At 29.4% G+C, this 21,151-nt stretch overlaps 1 protein-coding gene across 2 annotated transcripts; it reads left to right on the forward strand.

Annotated features, from left to right (window-relative positions):
- The first annotated feature begins 7,312 nt into the window (after positions 1-7,312).
- LOC135949352 (putative divalent cation/proton antiporter TMEM165) lies at positions 7,313-16,620 on the forward strand. 2 transcript variants are annotated; one of them, XM_065498881.1, is made up of 5 exons: positions 7,313-7,668; positions 8,585-9,022; positions 11,120-11,815; positions 15,875-16,057; positions 16,136-16,620. In XM_065498881.1, the coding sequence occupies exons 1-5, from the start codon at positions 7,489-7,491 to the stop codon at positions 16,313-16,315; spliced, it is 1,677 nt and encodes a 558-aa protein (XP_065354953.1). In that variant the 5' UTR covers positions 7,313-7,488; the 3' UTR covers positions 16,316-16,620. The 2 variants fall into 2 exon arrangements, with proteins under 2 accessions (XP_065354953.1, XP_065354954.1); XM_065498882.1 differs by lacking the exon at positions 11,120-11,815.
- Positions 16,621-21,151: the final 4,531 nt, after the last annotated feature.

Here is a 21,151-nt window from a genome sequence, read left to right on the forward strand (position 1 = left end):
GTTTCCAATTTACTAATATTTCCCAATACTTAGTAGTTGGTAACCAGGAAATTTTTTTATATACATTGTTGCTGTAATTTCCCCTCGATAAAATAATAATGGGACTTTTACTCAAAAAAATAAAAAATAAAGAGTGAAATTTAAATAGGCACAATTACTTTTACTTAATATTTACCGTTACAAAATTCAGATTTTTAGTAAAAACCCATGTGCTTTTTCGTGTTTGCATCATTGAGTATCAGTATCAGTCCATATTGAGAATTCTTAGACGCAATGGGTAGAGGAAAACACGTTACACAAGAGGAGCGAACTTTAATAAGAGTTTTAAATGAAGAAGGCTATTCGAAAAGAGAAATAGGTAGAAGAATTGGAAGATCGGAGCATCTAGTTCGTACGTGTTTGCAAAAAAATACACAAAATAAAACTTTAGCTAAAAGAAATAAGAGAAACACAAAGCTAACCAAACGCCAAATAGGTCAACTTAAACAGGAGGCCACTAAAAATAAGCTTTATGCCTCCCAAATTGTAGTGAAATTGGGCTTACCTGTAGGAAAACGTCAAGTTCAACAAATTTTATCAACCGATTCTAACATTAAATGGAAAAAATCAGCCAAAATCCCACCGTTATTATGTTCTCATAAATCTCGAAGATTGGAATTTGCCAAATATACCATGTCATGGACAGAGGAATGGAAAAATATTATTTTTTCCGACGAAAAGAAATTCAATTTGGATGGCCCGGATGGACACAGTCATTATTGGCATGATTTGCAAAAACCGAACGCACCCAGAATAAGCAGAAACTTTGGCGGAGGTACCGTAATGGTATGGGGCGGTTTCAGTTACGAAGGGAAGCTTCAGCTGTGTTTCATTTCTACTAAAATGAATTCCGAAACCTATGTGGAAATGTTGGAAGATGTTTTAGTAAATTATCTAGAAGATAATTTGGATAAAAACATGACATTTCAGCAAGATAACGCTAGCATCCACGTCTCAAAAGTCTCAAAAGCATTCTTTTCATCGGCTTCAATCCCAATTCTAGACTGGCCAGCTAGAAGCCCGGACTTGAATCCGATAGAAAATCTTTGGGGAATCATGTCGAGAGAAGTTTACTGCAACGGGAAGCAATACAACACAGTGAGTGAGCTTAAAACGGCAATTCTCCAATCCTGGCTAAATATTGAGCTCAGAATATTAAAAAATCTAGTGGAATCAATGCCCAGTCGTATATTTGGTGTTATACAAAATAGAGGAGGAATTACTAAATATTAATCAGTTATTAATTTATTTTTTACTCTAAATGAAATTAATATTTTTTATATTTTTTTAATTGCGTCTATTTAAAATTTCGCATACATTTTACTTTGTTTTTCTATTACATTTTAATTTATCGTTATATTTAAAATTTAAACATATATACTAATTTAAGATTGAATAATGTTATTAATTTGGCAAAATAATTAAATAAAGTTCTTTCGTATTTAATAATACATCGAAATATTAAATGCGACTATTTTAATTTCGCACACTGTAGCTTTCATGTTTTGTTTTAGTCTTCCTTGCTGAATTTTAAAAGCTTCCAATGTTTTGCCTATGGATATAATGTAACCACATTATATTTTTGATAATAGAAACAAAATTTTGGAATGAATAGAGTTTTCTGAAAAAAATATTTGTCGGTTCGTTAAGTTGCTAGTTTTAACTGGATTTGAAAATTAAGCAAAATATTGGAAAATAGTTAAGCTCTACACAAAATAATTGCCAGTTCAATACCATTTATTTTTGGAGATATTAACGATTTTAGCTGTTTAGGCATTTCAATTTAAAGTGTCATATTAAAAAAAAAAAATGTAAGAACTTTTGTGAAATTTAACAACGACACAGTACCTTAAACATTCGTCTTTTACCCTATAAAATCACATTGTATTTAATAATTTATCTTAAAACGTATACCTATAACTGAATGTGTATATGCAGTTGATTCAAGAATGTTGTTCCCCCTTAATATAGTAAGACTTAATTATAACATAAAATAAAAATTACCGCAACTTGTTTACTGTTTCATTAACAAAGTGGCGGTGAGTGAACGTATTGGTGGTGATGGTGTTGGTTAGGGAATTACATGTTATTGTTTTAAGATAATAACGAATTAATGTTTTTTAATTATTTCTAACTACGATTTCTAATATTTAACCCTGACTTTTTAAATAAAGCATTAACAAAAACAATTGCTGTTTAAATCCAAAAACAAAATCAAAGCAAAAGTTATTTGAAATTTTTATTTCTGTTTCTAATTAAAGAGAACAAGTTCTAACAAGTCATTATTACTTTTAGCTTAACAGTTATAAAGAATATTTTTTGTAGATGACTGGAAATATTTTTAGCTTAAAGTGCTCTTACCCATTGAATAACTCAAATTATCTCGCTTGTGATTACAATATTTGTTTTAAAATTATAAGTTTATAAATAAATTTATAGCTATTTAAATATGTTCATATGTTTCTTATCTTCTTTAAGAAACGCTTTTATTTTCAAGTCTTTTTAAAACGATTAAAAGCAAAATAATTCTCTTATAACTGGAATACAATTAAATTTACTTATTAACGGGGCAATAAACTTTAACTCTTTACAACTTTATGGTGCTGGCAGTTTATAATTAGATTTGACGTAAAAGCAATTTAGGGAAAATGTGAGGATTTTTCTTTTTTTTAGTAAATCGTGAGTCTTTCTTTTTATTTTTTTGATATATAAAGATAAACAAATTTTTTTAAATATCTTAAAATGGACTTATCACATTTTGCAGTCTAAGCCTAACTATTCGTCACCAACTAATAAAGTTCTCCAACTTGTCTCAACTATTGACGTTTTTCGTGGGAATTGAATCGTTTTTTTTTTTTTTTTTTGTTATAAACATGAATTTGCAAGTTTAATAAACTTTTGTTACCAAATAAAACTTAAATAAAATTGCCATAATTACATAAAATGCCAACAATAATAAATTATCCTGGCTTTTTTTATTAGCAAAACGAAAGCAATGACTCAACGTACATATTACAATGGCAGGCATACATAAATAAAAAGAAAACGAATTGCAATTTCAATAATTTTATTTATTTCTTCACGACACACTTTGAATATAAATAAATAAAATACAAAAATCAATTAAAATGTATTTTTGGTAGTCTCAAAAGCAAACTAGATGGACTGATAAGAATTGCTAGGTGACCCCAAAAAAAAAATACAATTAATTAAAAAAGAAAAACAAAACTCTTATAACTTTATGAAATAAAACAACAAGAATTTAGAAAAATAATCAAATGCTGGACGTAATAACTTTCTAATTATATATCCTATTCTTTTGCTGCTGTTTATATAATAGAAAAACACTTGTATTTCTTACCCAATTTAAAAATTCTACATTTATTCTAAATTTATCGCAATTTCACCCCATTATATATTAATAGCTGATTCAGTGTTTACATTTTCCACTCTGAATTTTGTTTGTACATTTTTATGCTTGGCTATTAACTTTTTACTCCCTTCTAGTCACGTCCACTTTTATTTTAATTGTTCCTGATAAGATGTACTTTTGTTTATAAATAGTAAAACAACAAAAAAAAATTAAAACTGTTGATAACATATTTGTCGTAGTAGTTTATGCATGGCACCAGTTAACTAAACACAGATTTTACGAAACAAAATAATAATTATAATAATAACAATAATAAAACTTCATATTTGCCTATATATTAATATCATTTCTTATCTAAACAAATGTAATTATGTATGTTATACTAACTAGACAGAATTTTAATAACATATTTTTGCGACTGTTTAAAATTTATTCATATTTTAGCTTATTTTGTTTGAAAATCAATAATATTCCATTAAAAACTTGGTAATGATATGTCATTACTGGTTAGCAGACTTTATAGTATATACTACATATCGTTTGAATTACTTGTAAGTAGTTTAATAATAAAAGTAATACATGAATTTGTATGAAATAGAGTATCCAAAACCGAAAACCGGTCAACCGGTTTTTTCATCTTTGTAAACTCCACCGGTTTTTTGACAAACCGGTTTTTGTAAGACGATTAACCGGTTTTAATGAAATATATTTTCTAAGCTCATTCAAACATATTTCTGAAAAACTTTGATACCATTTTTAAAAATATTGTTTTATTTTATAGAAAATTGTAGCATTTGACAACATTTCGTAAAAGATATAAAATAATTCATAAAGAATTCAAAAATGCTTAATTTCCATTAAATTAAAATTTAATATAAACCTGTTAACCGGTTTTTTTGAAGACAAAAACCGAAACCTCTTAACCGTTTTTTTAAAATACACACTTTTTCGGTTAAACCGGAAACCGGTTTTTTAAATTTGCCGGTATTTGGACACTACACCATTTTCAATTGTATTTCAGAAGTTTCTAATTGTATTTCAGAAATTTCCAATTGAATTTCAGAAATTTCTAATTATATTTCAGAAAATTCCAATTCAATTTCAGAAATTTCTAATTATATTTCAGAAATTTCCATTTATATTTCAGAAATTTCCAATTATATTTCAGAAATTTCTAATTATATTTCAGAATTTTCCATTTATATTTCAGAAATTTCTAATTGTATTTCAGAAATTTCCAATTGTATTTCAGAATTTTCCAATTGTATTTCAGAAATTTCCATTTGTATTTCAGAATTTTTATTTTATACTTAAAAAGTTTCCAATTGTATTTCAGAATTTTACAATTGTATTTCAGAAATATCCATTTGTATTTCAGAAAATTCTAATAGCAATACCAATGGATATTTCTGAAATACAAATAGAAAATTCTGAAATACAATTAGAAACATTTTAAATATAAATTAAAAATTCTGAAATACAAATGGAAATTTCTGAAATACAATTGGAAAATTCTGAAATACAATTAGAAAATTCTGAAATACAATTAGAAAGTTCTGAAATATAATTGGAATATTCTGAAATATAATTAGAAAATTCTGAAATATAATTAGAAATTTCTGAAATATAATTGGAAATTTCTGAAATATAAATGGAAATTTCTGAAATATAAATGGAAATTTCTGAAATTGAATTGGAATTTTCTGAAATATAATTAGAAATTTCTGAAATTCAATTGGAAATTTCTGAAATACAATTAGAAACTTCTGAAATACAATTGGAAATGGTGTAGTATGAAAGCAATAAACACTAACACCTGCTATCATTATATTCTTCACTATGAGTGGTAAGGGTATATAAAAGTCTGTTGAAATCAACTTTCCGAAGCCCGCCAATAACATACAAACATGACTCAATAAGCGCTAAAACCCTAAAAATTCAAGCACTTGAACATTTTGTTGGAATTTGACTTGAATGTAAATATAATTATGTTTTAAGCTTGAAAAATATATACAAAATTTATATGGCTTGAATTTGTGGCACTTATGTTTCCTTTTTACTGGAGAATGCTATTAAAATAAAGTGTAATTCAATTGCTTGGCTATAATTCAAATCTTGAATTGCACTTGCCTTTAACTTAAGTTCCAGTAAAAATGATTATTGGTCCTCCTGGTTTTGTTGCTATTTAAACCTCGATTTTTTTCACCAAATTTGATCACCAAAATTTAAAAAAAAAATCATAAAAAAAAATGTTTACTTATACATATCTTAGTCATTTGTGTGCCGATTTTCTCGATTTTTTTATATATTTTTTGTATATAGTGGTGCCTTCGGAAAATTGATTTCAACAGACAGACGGACATAGCTATACGATCCAGGGGCCAAATCATGGGTCATGCGATTTTAATCATATTCGGTAAACACATTCTCTTTAGAATCATTTTGACATTTTTTCCTTATATCAAATTTCAATTCACGATATCAATTTTAAAAAAAATGTAGGTATTGTGCTGATGTTTGATTTTATTGATTTAAGATTCTTTTGATAGATTCTTATATCATCTTTAAAATCAGATGCAGTTTTGAAATTTCTTCAAATAATCTTAAAAAGTGTTAAATTGACAAATCAATCAAAAGAATCCTACTATTTTTAATATTTTTTTTATATTTAACACCAAAAATTTATAACAATCTGAGTTGCCTATGGCTTCCACAATCTCTAGCACTTTCAATCTCCGATCGGCCAACGCCATATCATGATTTGTTTTCAATAGTTTTGGGTGTAGATACCTCAACAGACCGTCCAGAACATTCGGCAGCTTTCGTACGACCACAACGAAATTCAATAAACCACGTTTTTATCATTGTGCAGAGTTCCCATAATACATATAAATCAAGCTTAGCATTTTTCCGCAAAACATAATGCTTAATGAGCACACGAAATTTTTTTTTTTTTTTTTTCAATTTCTCCTCAAGTTTCGCGGCTGTCTAAATTTTGCCAGGAGTCAACTGACAGATTCCTGATGGAGCAGTGTTGCCCTTTCAGTTAAGAGGCTGGAAATTCAAAAAGTCTTGGACTTAATGACACACTCGTGGCTCCCATGTAAGGCCTAATTCCGAAAATAATTGTTAAAAGAGAAATGTTTTTGCTCATATACTCAGTGTTTTATTTTGATATAAGTGAATCACCATATCAACTAAATACTAATGCAAATATGTATAAATTTTTGTTCATGTTGTACTTTTATTGTACAGATAAATGCTTTTGACATTAAATTTAGGATAAGATGATGAAATATCTCATCTCGTCATAATTCACACGAGTAATATTAAGTTATACATATAACTGTTGGATTATTGTGCGCACATTAATTTAGATAAACGTTGGCAATCATTTAACCGATCATTTGGTAACTGAATTTATTTAAGACAATTTAATTCTTTAAAATTAAATACATTTAAATATTTGTTATCAAAAATTAAGCTAAACAATATTTGAGATAAAACCGATATTATTTTAGGCATTCCCAAAACCTTATTGGTAGGGTCGCAACAAATTCGTTGCAAACATTTGCAACGTCTACCGTCTAGTGTTTATCGGTTTTAATTTTTTTGATACAAGTACTACGTACATAACAAGACTACAACGCTACTTGAACATTTAAAACAACAATTTTTACTACCTTATATCTCTCGTTTATTCATTGTTATTACTCTACGCGTATTCGTTTAAACGCGCGTTGTACACAGAGTACTGTGATGTTTTGATGTTTCACTCAGTTATCTTGGCATTTAAATCAACAAGGGATTTCTGATAAATGTCGTTGTCTAAAGACTATATGTAGCTAATGTTAAAATGAAATTAATGCAGTCATATTTTTAAATTCTTTCTTATTTCAGTACTCAAAGTGTAGGGAACGAACGTAATACGTTGTGACTCCCATTAAATAAGAATACCGAATAAAACAAAAAAAAAAAACTATTGCTTATTACTCTACTGTGATAATTCCCCTTTAAAGTAGAAAAATAAAATCGTGAAGAAAACAAGTTAATCCTCATCATCACACGGCCAAAAGATGTCACAGAATCAATCATATTTTTGGCAAACCACTAGACACAATGTCTATTTGAAACGATCGGCTAAATGGCACATGCTGGTGGCATTGATGGCTGTTTTGACGTTCTCTACAATATGTTTGGCAGAGATAGAACCAAAATATAGCGATGAAACGGCCCAGTCAATGGGAATGCAAACAGTAAGTACATATTCTCTTTTTCTTTTAATTTCTTTGCTTTTTGTGTTGTGCACGATAAGAAATTTTTATCAAAAGAGTTATCAATGAGGTATTTGTGATTGAAAAAAATGGAGATATGTTGAAATATTGCATCTATACTACAGTATTGATAAAACCCCTATTAGGTAAACAAAAAATAAAGTGTGTGGAAAATTGTATACAAAAGTGTTTACGTAACAGGCGAAACGCAACCGCTCCGTTGAATAATATGAAACAAAAACGTGACAAAATGTTTTTTGAAAAATACAAAAAATTAGGCGAAATCAAGTTTTTAATAGAAAAATGATAAAATAAAACAATTGTTAGAGACATTTTTTTAGCGAAAATCAAAATTTTGGTAAATCTTTTTTAGTAACAATAATTTTAATTTTATGAAAATCTCTAATTTTGTTTATTTGTAAAATCCGATGATATTTTAGGTTTTTAAGAAAAATAATTTAGTTCAGTTCTAGTTCAGTTCTAGTTCAGTTCTAGTTCAGTTCTAGTTCAGTTCTAGTTCAGTTCTAGTTCAGTTCTAGTTCAGTTCTAGTTCAGTTCTAGTTCAGTTCTAGTTCAGTTCTAGTTCAGTTCTAGTTCAGTTCTAGTTCAGTTCTAGTTCAGTTCTAGTTCAGTTCTAGTTCAGTTCTAGTTCAGTTCTAGTTCAGTTCTAGTTCAGTTCTAGTTCTAGTTCAGTTCTAGTTCAGTTCTAGTTCAGTTCTAGTTCAGGTTCTAGTAGTATATAACAGCTTTGGTTGTCCAATGTTGGTGCAAGTTATTGGAAAAAATTGGCGAATTCTTCTTTTATTTATTCTCTTTTTAAAAATAATAGTTATATCTAAATTGTTAATACAAATTTGTTTACAAAATTACTAATTTCTTTCTCTCACCTTTCCCTTAGAAATCCGCCGTCGACGATGGCATCCTGGTTAAAGATGAACAATTCGATGTGGCCAATGATTTACCGAAAGCTGATACCACAAAAGAGACCACAGCAAATAACGGCTTTTTGGACGCATTTACTGCGTCCATCTCTGTAATTTTATTTACAGAGTTAGGTGATAAGACATTTTTCATAGCAGCCATAATGGCCATGCGCCATCCACGCTTAGTGGTCTTTACGGGTGCCATAACAGCCTTGGCTCTGATGACCGTTCTCTCGGTGGTGTTTGGCATGGCTGCTACCATTATTCCTAAGATCTATACATATTACATTTCAACGGCGTTGTTTGCCATTTTCGGTTTGAAAATGATCTACGAAGGTTATTTCATGAAGGCCACCGATGCTCAAGAGGAACTGGAAGAAGTACAATCGGATTTGCGTAAACGTGAAGATGAGGTAAGTGTTTGTGTGTTCCAGTGTTTAAGAGTGTCACTATTGTTTTCCTTTTTGCTAAAGCACCTCTTTATTATTATTATTTTGACTATATTTTTTTGTTGTTGGTATTATTATTTTATATTTTGCATGTACAAAAAAACACGCTCTCTCTTTCTCGCTCTTTAGCTCTAATTATTATATTTTTAAACACATTGTAGTAGTAGTTTGATTTTTAATTATATTTTAAGTTTAAGTTTTTCTTTTTCACTTCAAAAAAAAAAAATCGTTTTCAAAATTTCTTTAAATTTAAATACTTTTTTGAGATAAAAATCTTTGCTGTAAATTTTGGTTAAGAATATTATAATTTTTACTAAACAAAAATGGGGTAATTTCGTAATTCTATGTACCTTCTATTTCTCATCCTTTTAATCCCAATCCGTTTAACATTTCAAAATTTACTAATTGTTTTATACGTATAAATTTCTGAATACAAACATTATTCAAGCTTTTACAATTAATATTCAGTTATCATTAATTTTTAATAAAATTTCATTTGTGCATGAACTGGACTGGTTTTACAAAATTTGAATTAATTAAAAATTAATGTGGTTGCTCGAAGGAAAAATAAAAGCCGCCAGACTTAAGAATTATCGTCGAATAGTATTTATTTAAAAAAGCGACAGTTTATGGCAAGACCCTGAAAAGAGTAGCCAAACTTTATAAAAGACTTAAAAACAATTAATATTACAAACATATATAGAGGATTTTGGAATTAGTTCTTTAATAAAGTTGTTAATTTGAGTTAATTTAAAAAGTCCTTATACAAAAAAAGTCAAAACCACACAGTAATTAAAAACGACACTCTTAAGTCACGTTTTAATGAAAAAACACTTTTTACATTTCGAAGTTATACAATTTCAAGCACATATTTCTTTTTACATTTATGAATTAAATGAACTGTATGAATTTTGACTGTAACTCTCTACAGAATTGTTCAGACTTAAAAATAAAATGTTCGGAAAGTTAAAACCAAACCCCCGGTTATGAAAATCTTCGGTTATTTGGAAACTATAACCAAAATGGACCGCAGATTTTCAAGATATGAATACTAAACTTACATACTTTGTCGAATTCTATCACTTTTCAAAAATTAAAAATCCTGAATTAAATCGCGAGTTTTTCAAAATTAGAAAAATGGAAATATCAAATGGCTAAACTTGAACAAAAATTCTGAGGATTCTCGGTCAAAAAATGTAATTTTTTTAATAAATCTTTCATGGAATGAATAATATGAAAATCCATTTTTTGTAAAAACTGAATTTTTTCTCTTGTGAAATCATTTTGAAACGTAAGAGCAGAAGAAGTGTCTCAAATCAAACAAAAATGAGTTGCGGTCAAATTCACATTATTACAGCAGTCTTCCTTGTACTATTGACCCCCAGGACAAATTGTAACTAACAATGATTAATTTTGTGTTTATGTACTTTTTAATTTTTGCTCCCACTCTCTCTCTTTCTCTGTATTATTATTATGTTGCAATGATTTTTTGAGCCTGTCTAACACCTTTTGCAAAATTTGCCTAAAAATCCTGCTCCCTTTTTTATCCTCCTATCCCCCTCTCTCATTTCCTTTTCCCAACAAAACCTAACTCCAGCTTCCGGCACCTAAAACAACAAATTGCATAATTTAACATAATTTTTCTGTTGTCAACTCAAAGAATATATTGTAAACGCAAATCATATCAATAATTTCCAAACAAAAATAATACAACAAACAAAAACTTACAAAAAAGAATGTAAACTAATGATGATTATGATGATGATGAAGTTGATTAAATGAATTTTGTTTGTCCAATCGTTTTAATGCGATTTTTTTTTATTTATTTTTTTTGTATATTTTTTTTTCTTCTATTGAATGTGTGGTTGCATAAAACCAAAATAAAAAAAACCAATTCACCTACTTCTACTGCAACTATTGCTACCAACAAACGCCACCACATAACAATCAAATAAACTCCAAAAAAAAACCTTGTATAAAATTCCTAACTCCATAATGAAAACAAAAACCAAAATTTGAAATTGAATTGGCCTTAATTGTCATGCCTATGTATATGTGTAGCTCTTCCGCTCGAAACGTGGTGGTGATAGTGAGACCAAACGCAAGAACAGTAACTCGGATAAGGAGGATGCAGATTTAGAATGCGGCGCTGGCGCCTCAACTGCTACTCCACCAGCACTGGCCACTGCCAAGAATCCCGAAATGCAGCATCGCCAACGTAAACAACTCTCATCTGCTCATAACAACAATAACAATCATGGCTGTGAACTGAACAAGGACAAAGATGAGGAGGTAGTTGCTGTCTTGGGTGACTCTACCACCAATAGCGACACGGATGACTTCCTCACTGGTGAGGAGGCACTTAAAATGTCAACCTTCCACAGTAGCCCGGCTCTATCGGCGTCCGCCTTATCGAATCAAACGAATCAAACAAATTGTGATGATGATACTTCTAGTAATCATAAGCTTAGATATAATACAAGTAATAATAATAATGCCAGCAATGGTGGCACGCCTTCGAGAAATCGTAATCACAACGACTCCAACGGAGGAGTCTTGGTGCATTCAGCTTCGGCTACTGCTAACTTTAACAAGCAGCGCTCCTTGAATAAACAAACGAATGGCAATGTCTTGACCACCGGCGGCAGTGTCCATAGCATCGATAGTATAACTAGCTTGGGCCTCAACTCGGCAACTAATGCAGCTGCTGGTCAGTCCAATGGCGAGTTGAAACAAGTTGGCGGCAGCAAAAAACGGGTTAGCGTCTTTTCTAGTTCTTAAGACGTTTATTAATTTATTATTGTTTTTCTCTTAATTTAATCTCTCCAACTTCTTTTTTTTTTTTGTGTGTGTTATACATATTATTATATTTCCTTTATTTTTAAACACATAATCATATCTCATGAGTTTTTTTTTGTACCAAATATGATACACATTCAACAAACAAACAAAATTTTTATTTGGTTGCTGCACATTCATTTAAATACGTTTTGTTACGTTACAGTTTTCATTTATTATCCATTCTAACAGTCAGTCAGTTATTCATTAATCATTATCACAATTCATTTATTTATTTATTAACTAATCCGTTTCTTACTCTTGTTATATGTTTGTTAATAATCTATTAATTTCTAATAATTTTTATTTTCATTCAATCATTTTGTAATTTTATTTCGCTGTTATTTTGTACTAATTTTGTTTTTTCAATACTGGTTGTATGGTTGGTTGGTTTTATATTATTGTATGTTTTGAAGTGTTTTTGTATGTGTGTGTGTTTTGAATTCAGAGTTGTTTAATTTCAAAATCTCTACAAATTGTTTTTAATGTAGCTAATAAGTTTATTAACACTTTCTTGCTGGCTTTTAAAACAATTTAGTATTTTAAACAAATTAATTATATTTCCAAATCTCTTGCTAAACCTTTCAAATAACAAAATTATTCGTTTCCATACAAAACTTCGAAATTTTCCATTCCTTAGTGTAGGCAGAACCTGATGACCTGATGTTTTCCTCATAGATTTGGTCAAACATCATCCGAGCAGAAGCTGCCGATTTTCAATAGTACTAAAAATCCTAATATATTTCCGTACAATTGATTAGTTACTGATTTTATTCTGCTGAGTTTTTGCCAATAGTTTCTGGAAGTTTTTTTTATATAGGAGAAATTGAAAAAGTCAAAAGGATCAGATCCCTTATTCAACCAGGGGTTACACATAAAAAAAGCAAGAGGTCAGACTCAAAGAAAAGAACGCATGACAAGTCTCTGAGTGATAATTAATCTGTCCTGGTCATGTGCGTTTCAGGTTTCCGAATTTCTCTCAATTTTTTATTATTGGGTGTAACCCCCTGTCTATACTTGACAAATATTCATCATTACAATAAATGACATATGTTGTCAAGACAAAGTTGTCTAAGCACTAACAATTTTATCATAATGAAGCAATAATACTAATAAATGGAGACTATACCTGATAATTTTTTATCCAGACAACCATTTTGAAGTTTATTATGATAAAAATTTATCAGGTATAACTAGGGGGTAAGACTTAAAACTGACGACTTAAAACTACACTCCCACGACAGTCGGTTCTACGCACCGGAATGACCCGAGTTCACTCGGCCAAGGGCTTTCAACTCAGCAATTGCTGCTGCTACAACAACAACAACTTTAAACTGCGGTATTTTTTTCTTTAAATTTTTAGTTTTTATTCTGAAACATTTGTACAATATAAATTTTTTTCAAAGTATTGAGCATTGTTAGCTATAACCTTTTCCCATATTTTTGGCAAAATATGGATTTCGAGCTAAAAGAACTGCTCATCTTTTAAGACCAAGAACGATCAAGCGAATCTGTCTGGGGCACGGTCTGGACAATAAAGACGACGAGGAAAAACTTCCCAACTACTTCATTCTAAATACTTTTTAACAGGTATTGCAACATGTGGCCTAGCGTTTTCATGATGGAATATTACGGTTTCATGTCTGGCCCCATATCCTGGTCGTTTTTCGGCCAATGATCGCTTCAAATGAATCAGATGCATTCGTTACAGGTTCCCTGTGATGGTGTGGACAGATTTCAACAGCTCATAACAGATAGCACCATTTTGCTTCCACCAAATACATAGAATTTCCTTGTATGATTCGGCGCAAAAATAATTTTCTTTTATAGCGTTTCAGACATACAATTCATATGGTACCGAATTTCCCTGCTTTTGGATGAATCCAGCTGCTTGCAAAAGTTTTGAAATTGCTGTTTGAGTAACTCCCAATGATTTTGCCATCTCTTGTTGGGTTTAACAACAATCTTCATGGAGTCATGTCACCAATTCTTGGTCTTCAAACTTTTTTTCTGGGAGATATTTGTCTTCCGTTTCAAAATCACAACTTGTGAACATCACAAACCATTTCTCGGAACCGATTAAACACATTCACCATAAGCTTCGGTGAGCAATTTTTTTTAGAATTTTTGACCCGTTTCAGTTGCTATTTAAAATCGAGAAAATCGGCCCACAAATTGGTAAGGAAAAAACCAGGACAACCTCGATTTTTTACCTAATTTTGATCCATAGACTATGGATATCTAATGATAGATTTTTCAAAGACCTTTGCAATGACTATATAACGCGATAGTAAGTCGGACCTACAATGGGTCGAAATCGGGAAAAATATTTTAAAACCCAATTTTTTTAAAATTTTTTTTCACTAATAAATTCAAAAATTTCGAAAAAAATAAAACTTGTTTAAAACCTTTAATTTTCCCCCAAAATTTGATTTCTTTAGCAAATTTCCCTTGTAATGTAATACTAGTTTTGTAACCCCCATATGCATAAACAGTTTATAAATTTATCAAAGGTTTATCAAACAAAATTTCCATACAAAATTTGTTTTATAAACCTTTGATAAATTTATAAACTGTTTATGCATATGGGGGTAAGTTTTTACTTTTTACTTTCTAACATGGTTTGTTCCAAAGTATAACGTTTTTTTCCAACAGAACAGAGTTTATTTCTATTCAAAAATGTTGCCTGCAACAGGGTATAATTTTTAATTTTTTGCCCTCGCAATATGTTCACTATTTTCAATCATGTTTTAAACTTGTTACTATCGTCTTTGGTGGATGAATCTAACTCCCATAAGTCGTCAGTGTATTAATTTTGACCTACAAATGCATTAGTTTTGTTTATTTTAATTAATTTATTCTAATTAACCTAACATTCTTACTTAAAAAAGCTAAATTGTTTGCCTCTTTCATAAAGTTTTGCCAAACGAGGTCAACCACATTGATTTACTAGATTTATATCCTTTTAAATGAAAGCTGACTCGATAAAAAAAACTGATTACAGTTCGAAAAGTAACACAGCTGGAACCAAGTTTTAGTGAGTTGTGGTCAATTTAAATTACAGATCTTACAGAGAATTAACAAAATTTTTCGTTTTAAAGATGTTTCAAATAAGTGTAGAGTTGAAGGTTTAATCTTGAGTTGGAATTTTCAAATGTTATCACCATAGTCGACTGGTCCAACACACTCTTTAAAATATATCAATAGATTCCGAATCACTTTCTGAGTCGTTTCATTGATGTCCATATTTCCGTTTGTCCGTCCATGTAAACTTTGTAATTGACAGGTAAACTTCTATTGGAACAAGAAGTTGAAACTGTTTAAAATTGGTCCATTATTTCACCTATCTCCCATACAAATATATTTTTTGTGAAAATTTACCAACAACTCGGTCGTCTATAGAGGGATACTATTTCTGACATATCTTTTGTTTTTATTGTGTTACGGGCTACATGATTTTCTTGCAACATTTTTAAATTAAAGCTTAATTAAACAAATTTTATTAAAACGAAAAGATGACTTAATAAAATAACTCCCACTAAATCATGACACTTCCTTCCCTTAAAAAATCTATAACTTTCAAAACCCCCCAAAACAACTGAAACTATTTTACAGCTCTGATTTTAAAATAACCCAATACACCTCGTACACTTATTTAAACAAAGGGTTTTATAATACACTTAATTCAATACGAAATTAAAAATCTTCCATTTTGAAATTGGAATATTCTCTTTCGCATCGAATTATTTAATACAAACTACAGACATTTCCTAACGGTTAAACATTTTGTTAAGCTTTTTATTAATATTATTTTAATTATTTCTGTTTAATTTTACTAATTCCTGTCTTGAAATCATCTAGAAATTTGAATACAAAAAACACACACCCGTCTGCTCATTTAAGATCTTTGAAAAATATTAATAATTCTTACATTATCTATTTTGTTTTTTTTGGCACTTTCTTCCATTTTCATTACAGCTGGAACGTGATGTTACCTCCACCTTGATCCAAGATCCTGAAAGCGGTGTTGTACGTAAAAATACCAAAAAGGGTGCAGCTTATTTAACTACACGGGTTTTAATGCAGGCCTTTACCATGACCTTTTTAGCCGAATGGGGTGATCGTTCCCAATTGACCACCATTATTTTGGCTGCCAGCAAGGTATTGCTGTTAATAATTCATAAATTTCTTTCAATAATTTGTTATTAATTTGTATTGTATTTTGTTTCGATTTACTAGAATGCCTATGGCGTTACTGCTGGCGGTGTTATTGGTCATTCCATTTGTACCGGTTTGGCTGTGGTTGGTGGCCGCATGGTGGCTGCCAAAATTTCTGTACGTACTGTTACTATAGTGGGTGGCATAGTGTTCCTAGGTTTTGCTCTATATGCCTTAATAGTACGACCCGATGATATTTAAACGTATAACGAACTATATATTGTCCGTTCTCCCTGTATTTGACGACCATTAAAACCCAAAGTGTTTATTTACCTGCAGCATTGTAATCGTTAAAATTAAGCTAAAACACTGATACAATTTATATATTATATATTTTTTTGTTTTTTTTTTTATTATTATTTCATAATAGTATTTTTTGTGTGTAAAATAAGAAAGAAAAAAAGTAAATCTAAAAAAAGTTAAATTATTTAAATTGAAGAAATAACAAAAAATGTAGTCTCTAAGAAGTACATAAACAAATGAATGTTTTTATTTAACAAAAAGAATTTGTTGTCTGTGTCTTTCATTTCTACTGAAATTGGTTAAAATCGGTTCCATACAAATATTTGTTTGTGAAAAATTGTACTATATCTCGGCTTGTTATGGTTGGATTTATCTTTGACTTTGTAGCGTGCAGCTACTTGAAACGCAATATCATCATAATTCTTCTCTTTTTTAAAGCATTTCAAAATCAAATAAATTTAAATCCCCATATTTATAATAAACTAGCTGACCCGACAGACGTTGTCCTGTCCAAATTAAAAAAAAATACTTGTGTTCGATTTGTGAATTTCTGAGAAGCGGTTTGAAATGGAAATATGAGCGATCACAGATCGAGATCAATTTCTTGATTAAACGCTTATTGGCCAAGTTATTAGGGAATTTAGATATTTTGAGTTTTTATATAAAAAATCGATTTTTGGTCAGAAATATGAGTGATCACAGATCGAGCTGCTTTTCTTGATTAAACGCTTATTGGCCAAGTTATTAGCGAATTTAGATATTTTGAGTTTTTATATAAAAAATAGATTTTTGGTCAAAAATATGAGTGATCACAGATCGAGCACTTTTTCTTGATTAAACGCTTATTGGCCAAGTTATTACCGAATTTAGATATTTGGAGTTTTTATATAAAAAAACGATTTTTGGTCAGATATATGAGTGATCACAGATCGAGCTCTTTTTCTTGATTAAAAGCTTATTGGCCAAGTTATTAGCGAATTTATATATTTTGAGTTTTTATATAAAAAATCGAATTTTGGTCAGAAATATGAGTGATCACAGATCGAGCTCTTTTTCTTGATTAAACGCTTATTGGCCAAGTTATTAGCGAATTTAAATATTTTGAGTTTTTATATAAAAAATCGAATTTTGGTCAGAAATATGAGTGATCACAAATCGAACTCGTTTTCTTGATTAAACGCTTATTGGCCAAGTTATTAGCGAATTTAGGTATTTTGAGTTTTTATATAAAAAATCGATTTTTAGTCAGAAATATGAGTGATCACAGATCGAACTCGTTTTCTTTATTACACGCTTATTGGCCAAGTTATTAGCGAATTTAGGTATTTTGAGTTTTTATATAAAAAATCGATTTTTGGTCAGAAATATGAGTGATCACAGATCGAACTCGTTTTCTTGATTGAATGCTTATTGGCCAAGTTATTAGCGAATTTATTTATTGTGAGTTTTTATATACAAAAAATTGATTTTGTTCAGATATATGAGTGATCACAGATCGAGCTCTTTTTCTTGATTAAAAGCTTATTGGCCAAGTTATTAGCTAATTTAGATGTTTTGAGTTTTTATATAAAAAATCGATTTTTGGTCAGAAATATGAGTGATCACAGATCGAGCTCTTTTTCTTGATTAAACGCTTATTGGCCAAGTTATTAGCGAATTTAGATATTTTGAGTTTTTATAAAAAATCGAATTTTGGTCAGAAATATGAGTGATCACAGATCGAGCTGCTTTTCTTGATTAAACGCTTATTGGCCAAATTATTAGCGAATTTATATATTTTGAGTTTTTATATAAAAAATTGATTTTTGGTTAGAAATATGAGTGATCGAACTCGTTTTCTTGATTAAACGCTTATTGGCCAAGTTATTAGCGAATTTTGAGTTTTTATATAAAAAATCGAATTTTGGTCAGAAATATGAGTGATCACAGATCGAACTCGTTTTCTTTATTACACGCTTATTGGCTAAGTTATTAGCGAATTTAAATATTTTGAGTTTTTATATAAAAAATCGAATTTTGGTCAGAAATATGAGTGATCACAGATCGAGCTGCTTTTCTTGATTAAACGCTTATTGGGCAAGTTATTAGCGAATTTAGATATTTGGAGTTTTTATATAAAAAAACGATTTTTGGTCAGAAATATGAGTGATCACCAGGGAAACCAAAATATGCAAATGCATGTTTTTTCTGGTGAGTCTAATGAGCACATGGATAAGATATTTACACGTTTCAGAACTATTTAAGAATTTTGGCATCGATTTGTTAGTGCATATTTTTGCATATTTTACCCTTAAATACATATTTTTGCATATATTTGTTTTAAGAGCATATTAATGTCATATTTTGCGTTTTTAGAGCATATTTTACTGTTTAATAGCATATTTTGAATTTATCAAAAACAAATTTTTTCTTACTTATTTTTCCCTGTTGAAAACTAGATGGCTTTTCACCAAAAAACAATTTAAAAAACAGAATTTTTTTTTTTTAAATTTAAAATAACAATTTGAAAATTTTTTTTATCCAAAAAATGAAAAAACAGAAAAAAAAATGTTCATCTAAAAAAAAAAAAATTTTTTAAAAAAAATTAAAAAACTGAAAAAAAAATTTGTTCACCTAAAAATATTTAAATTTTTTTATTTTGAAGTATAATTAGGTGAAGGGTATATAAGATTCGGCACAGCGGAATATAGCTCTCTTACTTGTTTTAATATAAAATAAGCACTATTTTAATAATAGCTCCATCTAAATATCAAATTTTAGTTCTAATTCAAACTTAACCGTTCTAAGTGTTAAAGAAATATTGTCTTTTAAATTTGCTCCTGTAACATCAGTTGATGTTGAAAGAACATTTTCTATGTATAAAAATGTTTTCAGATCCAATAGACAACGATTTTTATTTGAAAATTTAAGTAAATTTTTTATGGTTAAAAATTATGTAAAAGTTTGTTTTTTTAAGAGCATATTTTTTAAATTTTAAGAGCATATTTTAAAGTTTTTACTGCATATTTAAAGCGCCTAAAACGCTTTTTTTAGAGCATATTTCCGGTTTCCCTGGTGATCACAAATCGAGCTCTTTTTCTTGATTAAACGCTTATTGGCCAAGTTATTATCGAATTTATATATTTTGAGTTTTTATATAAAAAATCGATTTTTGGTCAGAAATATGAGTGATCACAGATCGAACTCGTTTTCTTGATTAAACGCTTATTGGCCAAATTATTAGCGAATTTAGATATTTTGAGTTTTTATATAAAAAATCGATTTTTGGTCAGAAATATGAGTGATCACAGATCGAACTCGTTTTCTTGATTAAACGCTTATTGGCCAAATTATTAGCGAATTTAGATATTTTGAGTTTTTATATAAAAAATCGATTTTTGGTCAGAAATATGAGTGATCACAGATCGAACTCGTTTTCTTTATTACACGCTTATTGGCCAAGTTATTAGCGAATTTAGGTATTTTGAGTTTTTATATAAAAAATCGATTTTTGGTCAGAAATATGAGTGATCACAGATCGAGCTCTTTTTCTTGATTAAAAGCTTATTGGCCAAGTTATTAGCTAATTTAGATGTTTTGAGTTTTTATATAAAAAATCGATTTTTGGTCAGAAATATGAGTGATCACAGATCGAACTCGTTTTCTTGATTAAACGCTTATTGGCCAAATTATTAGCGAATTTAGATATTTTGAGTTTTTATATAAAAAATTGATTTTTGGTCAGAAATATGAGTGATCACAGATCGAACTCGTTTTCTTGATTAAACGCTTATTGGCCAAATTATTAGCGAATTTAGATATTTTGAGTTTTTATATAAAAAATCGATTTTTGGTCAGAAATATGAGTGATCACAGATCGAACTCGTTTTCTTTATTACACGCTTATTGGCCAAGTTATTAGCGAATTTAGGTATTTTGAGTTTTTATATAAAAAATCGATTTTTGGTCAGAAATATGAGTGATCACAGATCGAGCTCTTTTTCTTGATTAAAAGCTTATTGGCCAAGTTATTAGCTAATTTAGATGTTTTGAGTTTTTATATAAAAAATCGATTTTTGGTCAGAAATATGAGTGATCACAGATCGAACTCGTTTTCTTGATTGAATGCTTATTGGCCAAGTTATTAGCGAATTTAGATATTTTGAGTTTTTATATAAAAAAATCGATTTTTGGTCAGAAATATGAGTGATCACAGATCGAGCTGCTTTTCTTGATTAAACGCTTATTGGCCAAGTTATTAGCGAATTTATTTATTGTGAGTTTTTATAAAAAAAAATCTAATTTTGGTCTGAAAAGTGAGTGATCACAGAGCGAGCTCTTTTTCTTGATTAAACGCTTATTGGCCAAGTTATTAGCGAATTTAGATATTTTGAGTTTTTATATAAAAAATCGATTTTTGGTCAGAAATATGAGATCGAGTTCCTTTTCTTGATTAAACACTTATTGGCCAAGTTATTAGCGAATTTATACATTTTGAGTTTTTATATAAAAAAATCGAATTTTGGTCAGAAATATGAGTGATCACAGATCGAACTCGTTTTCTTGATTAAACGCTTATTGGCCAAATTATTAGCGAATTTAGATATTTTGAGTTTTTATATAAAAAATCGATTTTTGGTCAAAAATATGAGTGATCACAGATCGAGCTCTTTTTCTTGATTAAACGCTTATTGGCCAAGTTATTAGCGAATTTAGATATTTGGAGTTTTTATATAAAAAAACGATTTTTGGTCAAAAATATGAGTGATCACAGATCGAGCTCTTTTTCTTGATTAAACGCTTATTGGCCAAGTA

Source organism: Calliphora vicina, chromosome 1, assembly GCF_958450345.1.
Source record: "Calliphora vicina chromosome 1, idCalVici1.1, whole genome shotgun sequence".
Taxonomy (NCBI): Eukaryota; Metazoa; Arthropoda; class Insecta; order Diptera; family Calliphoridae; genus Calliphora; species Calliphora vicina.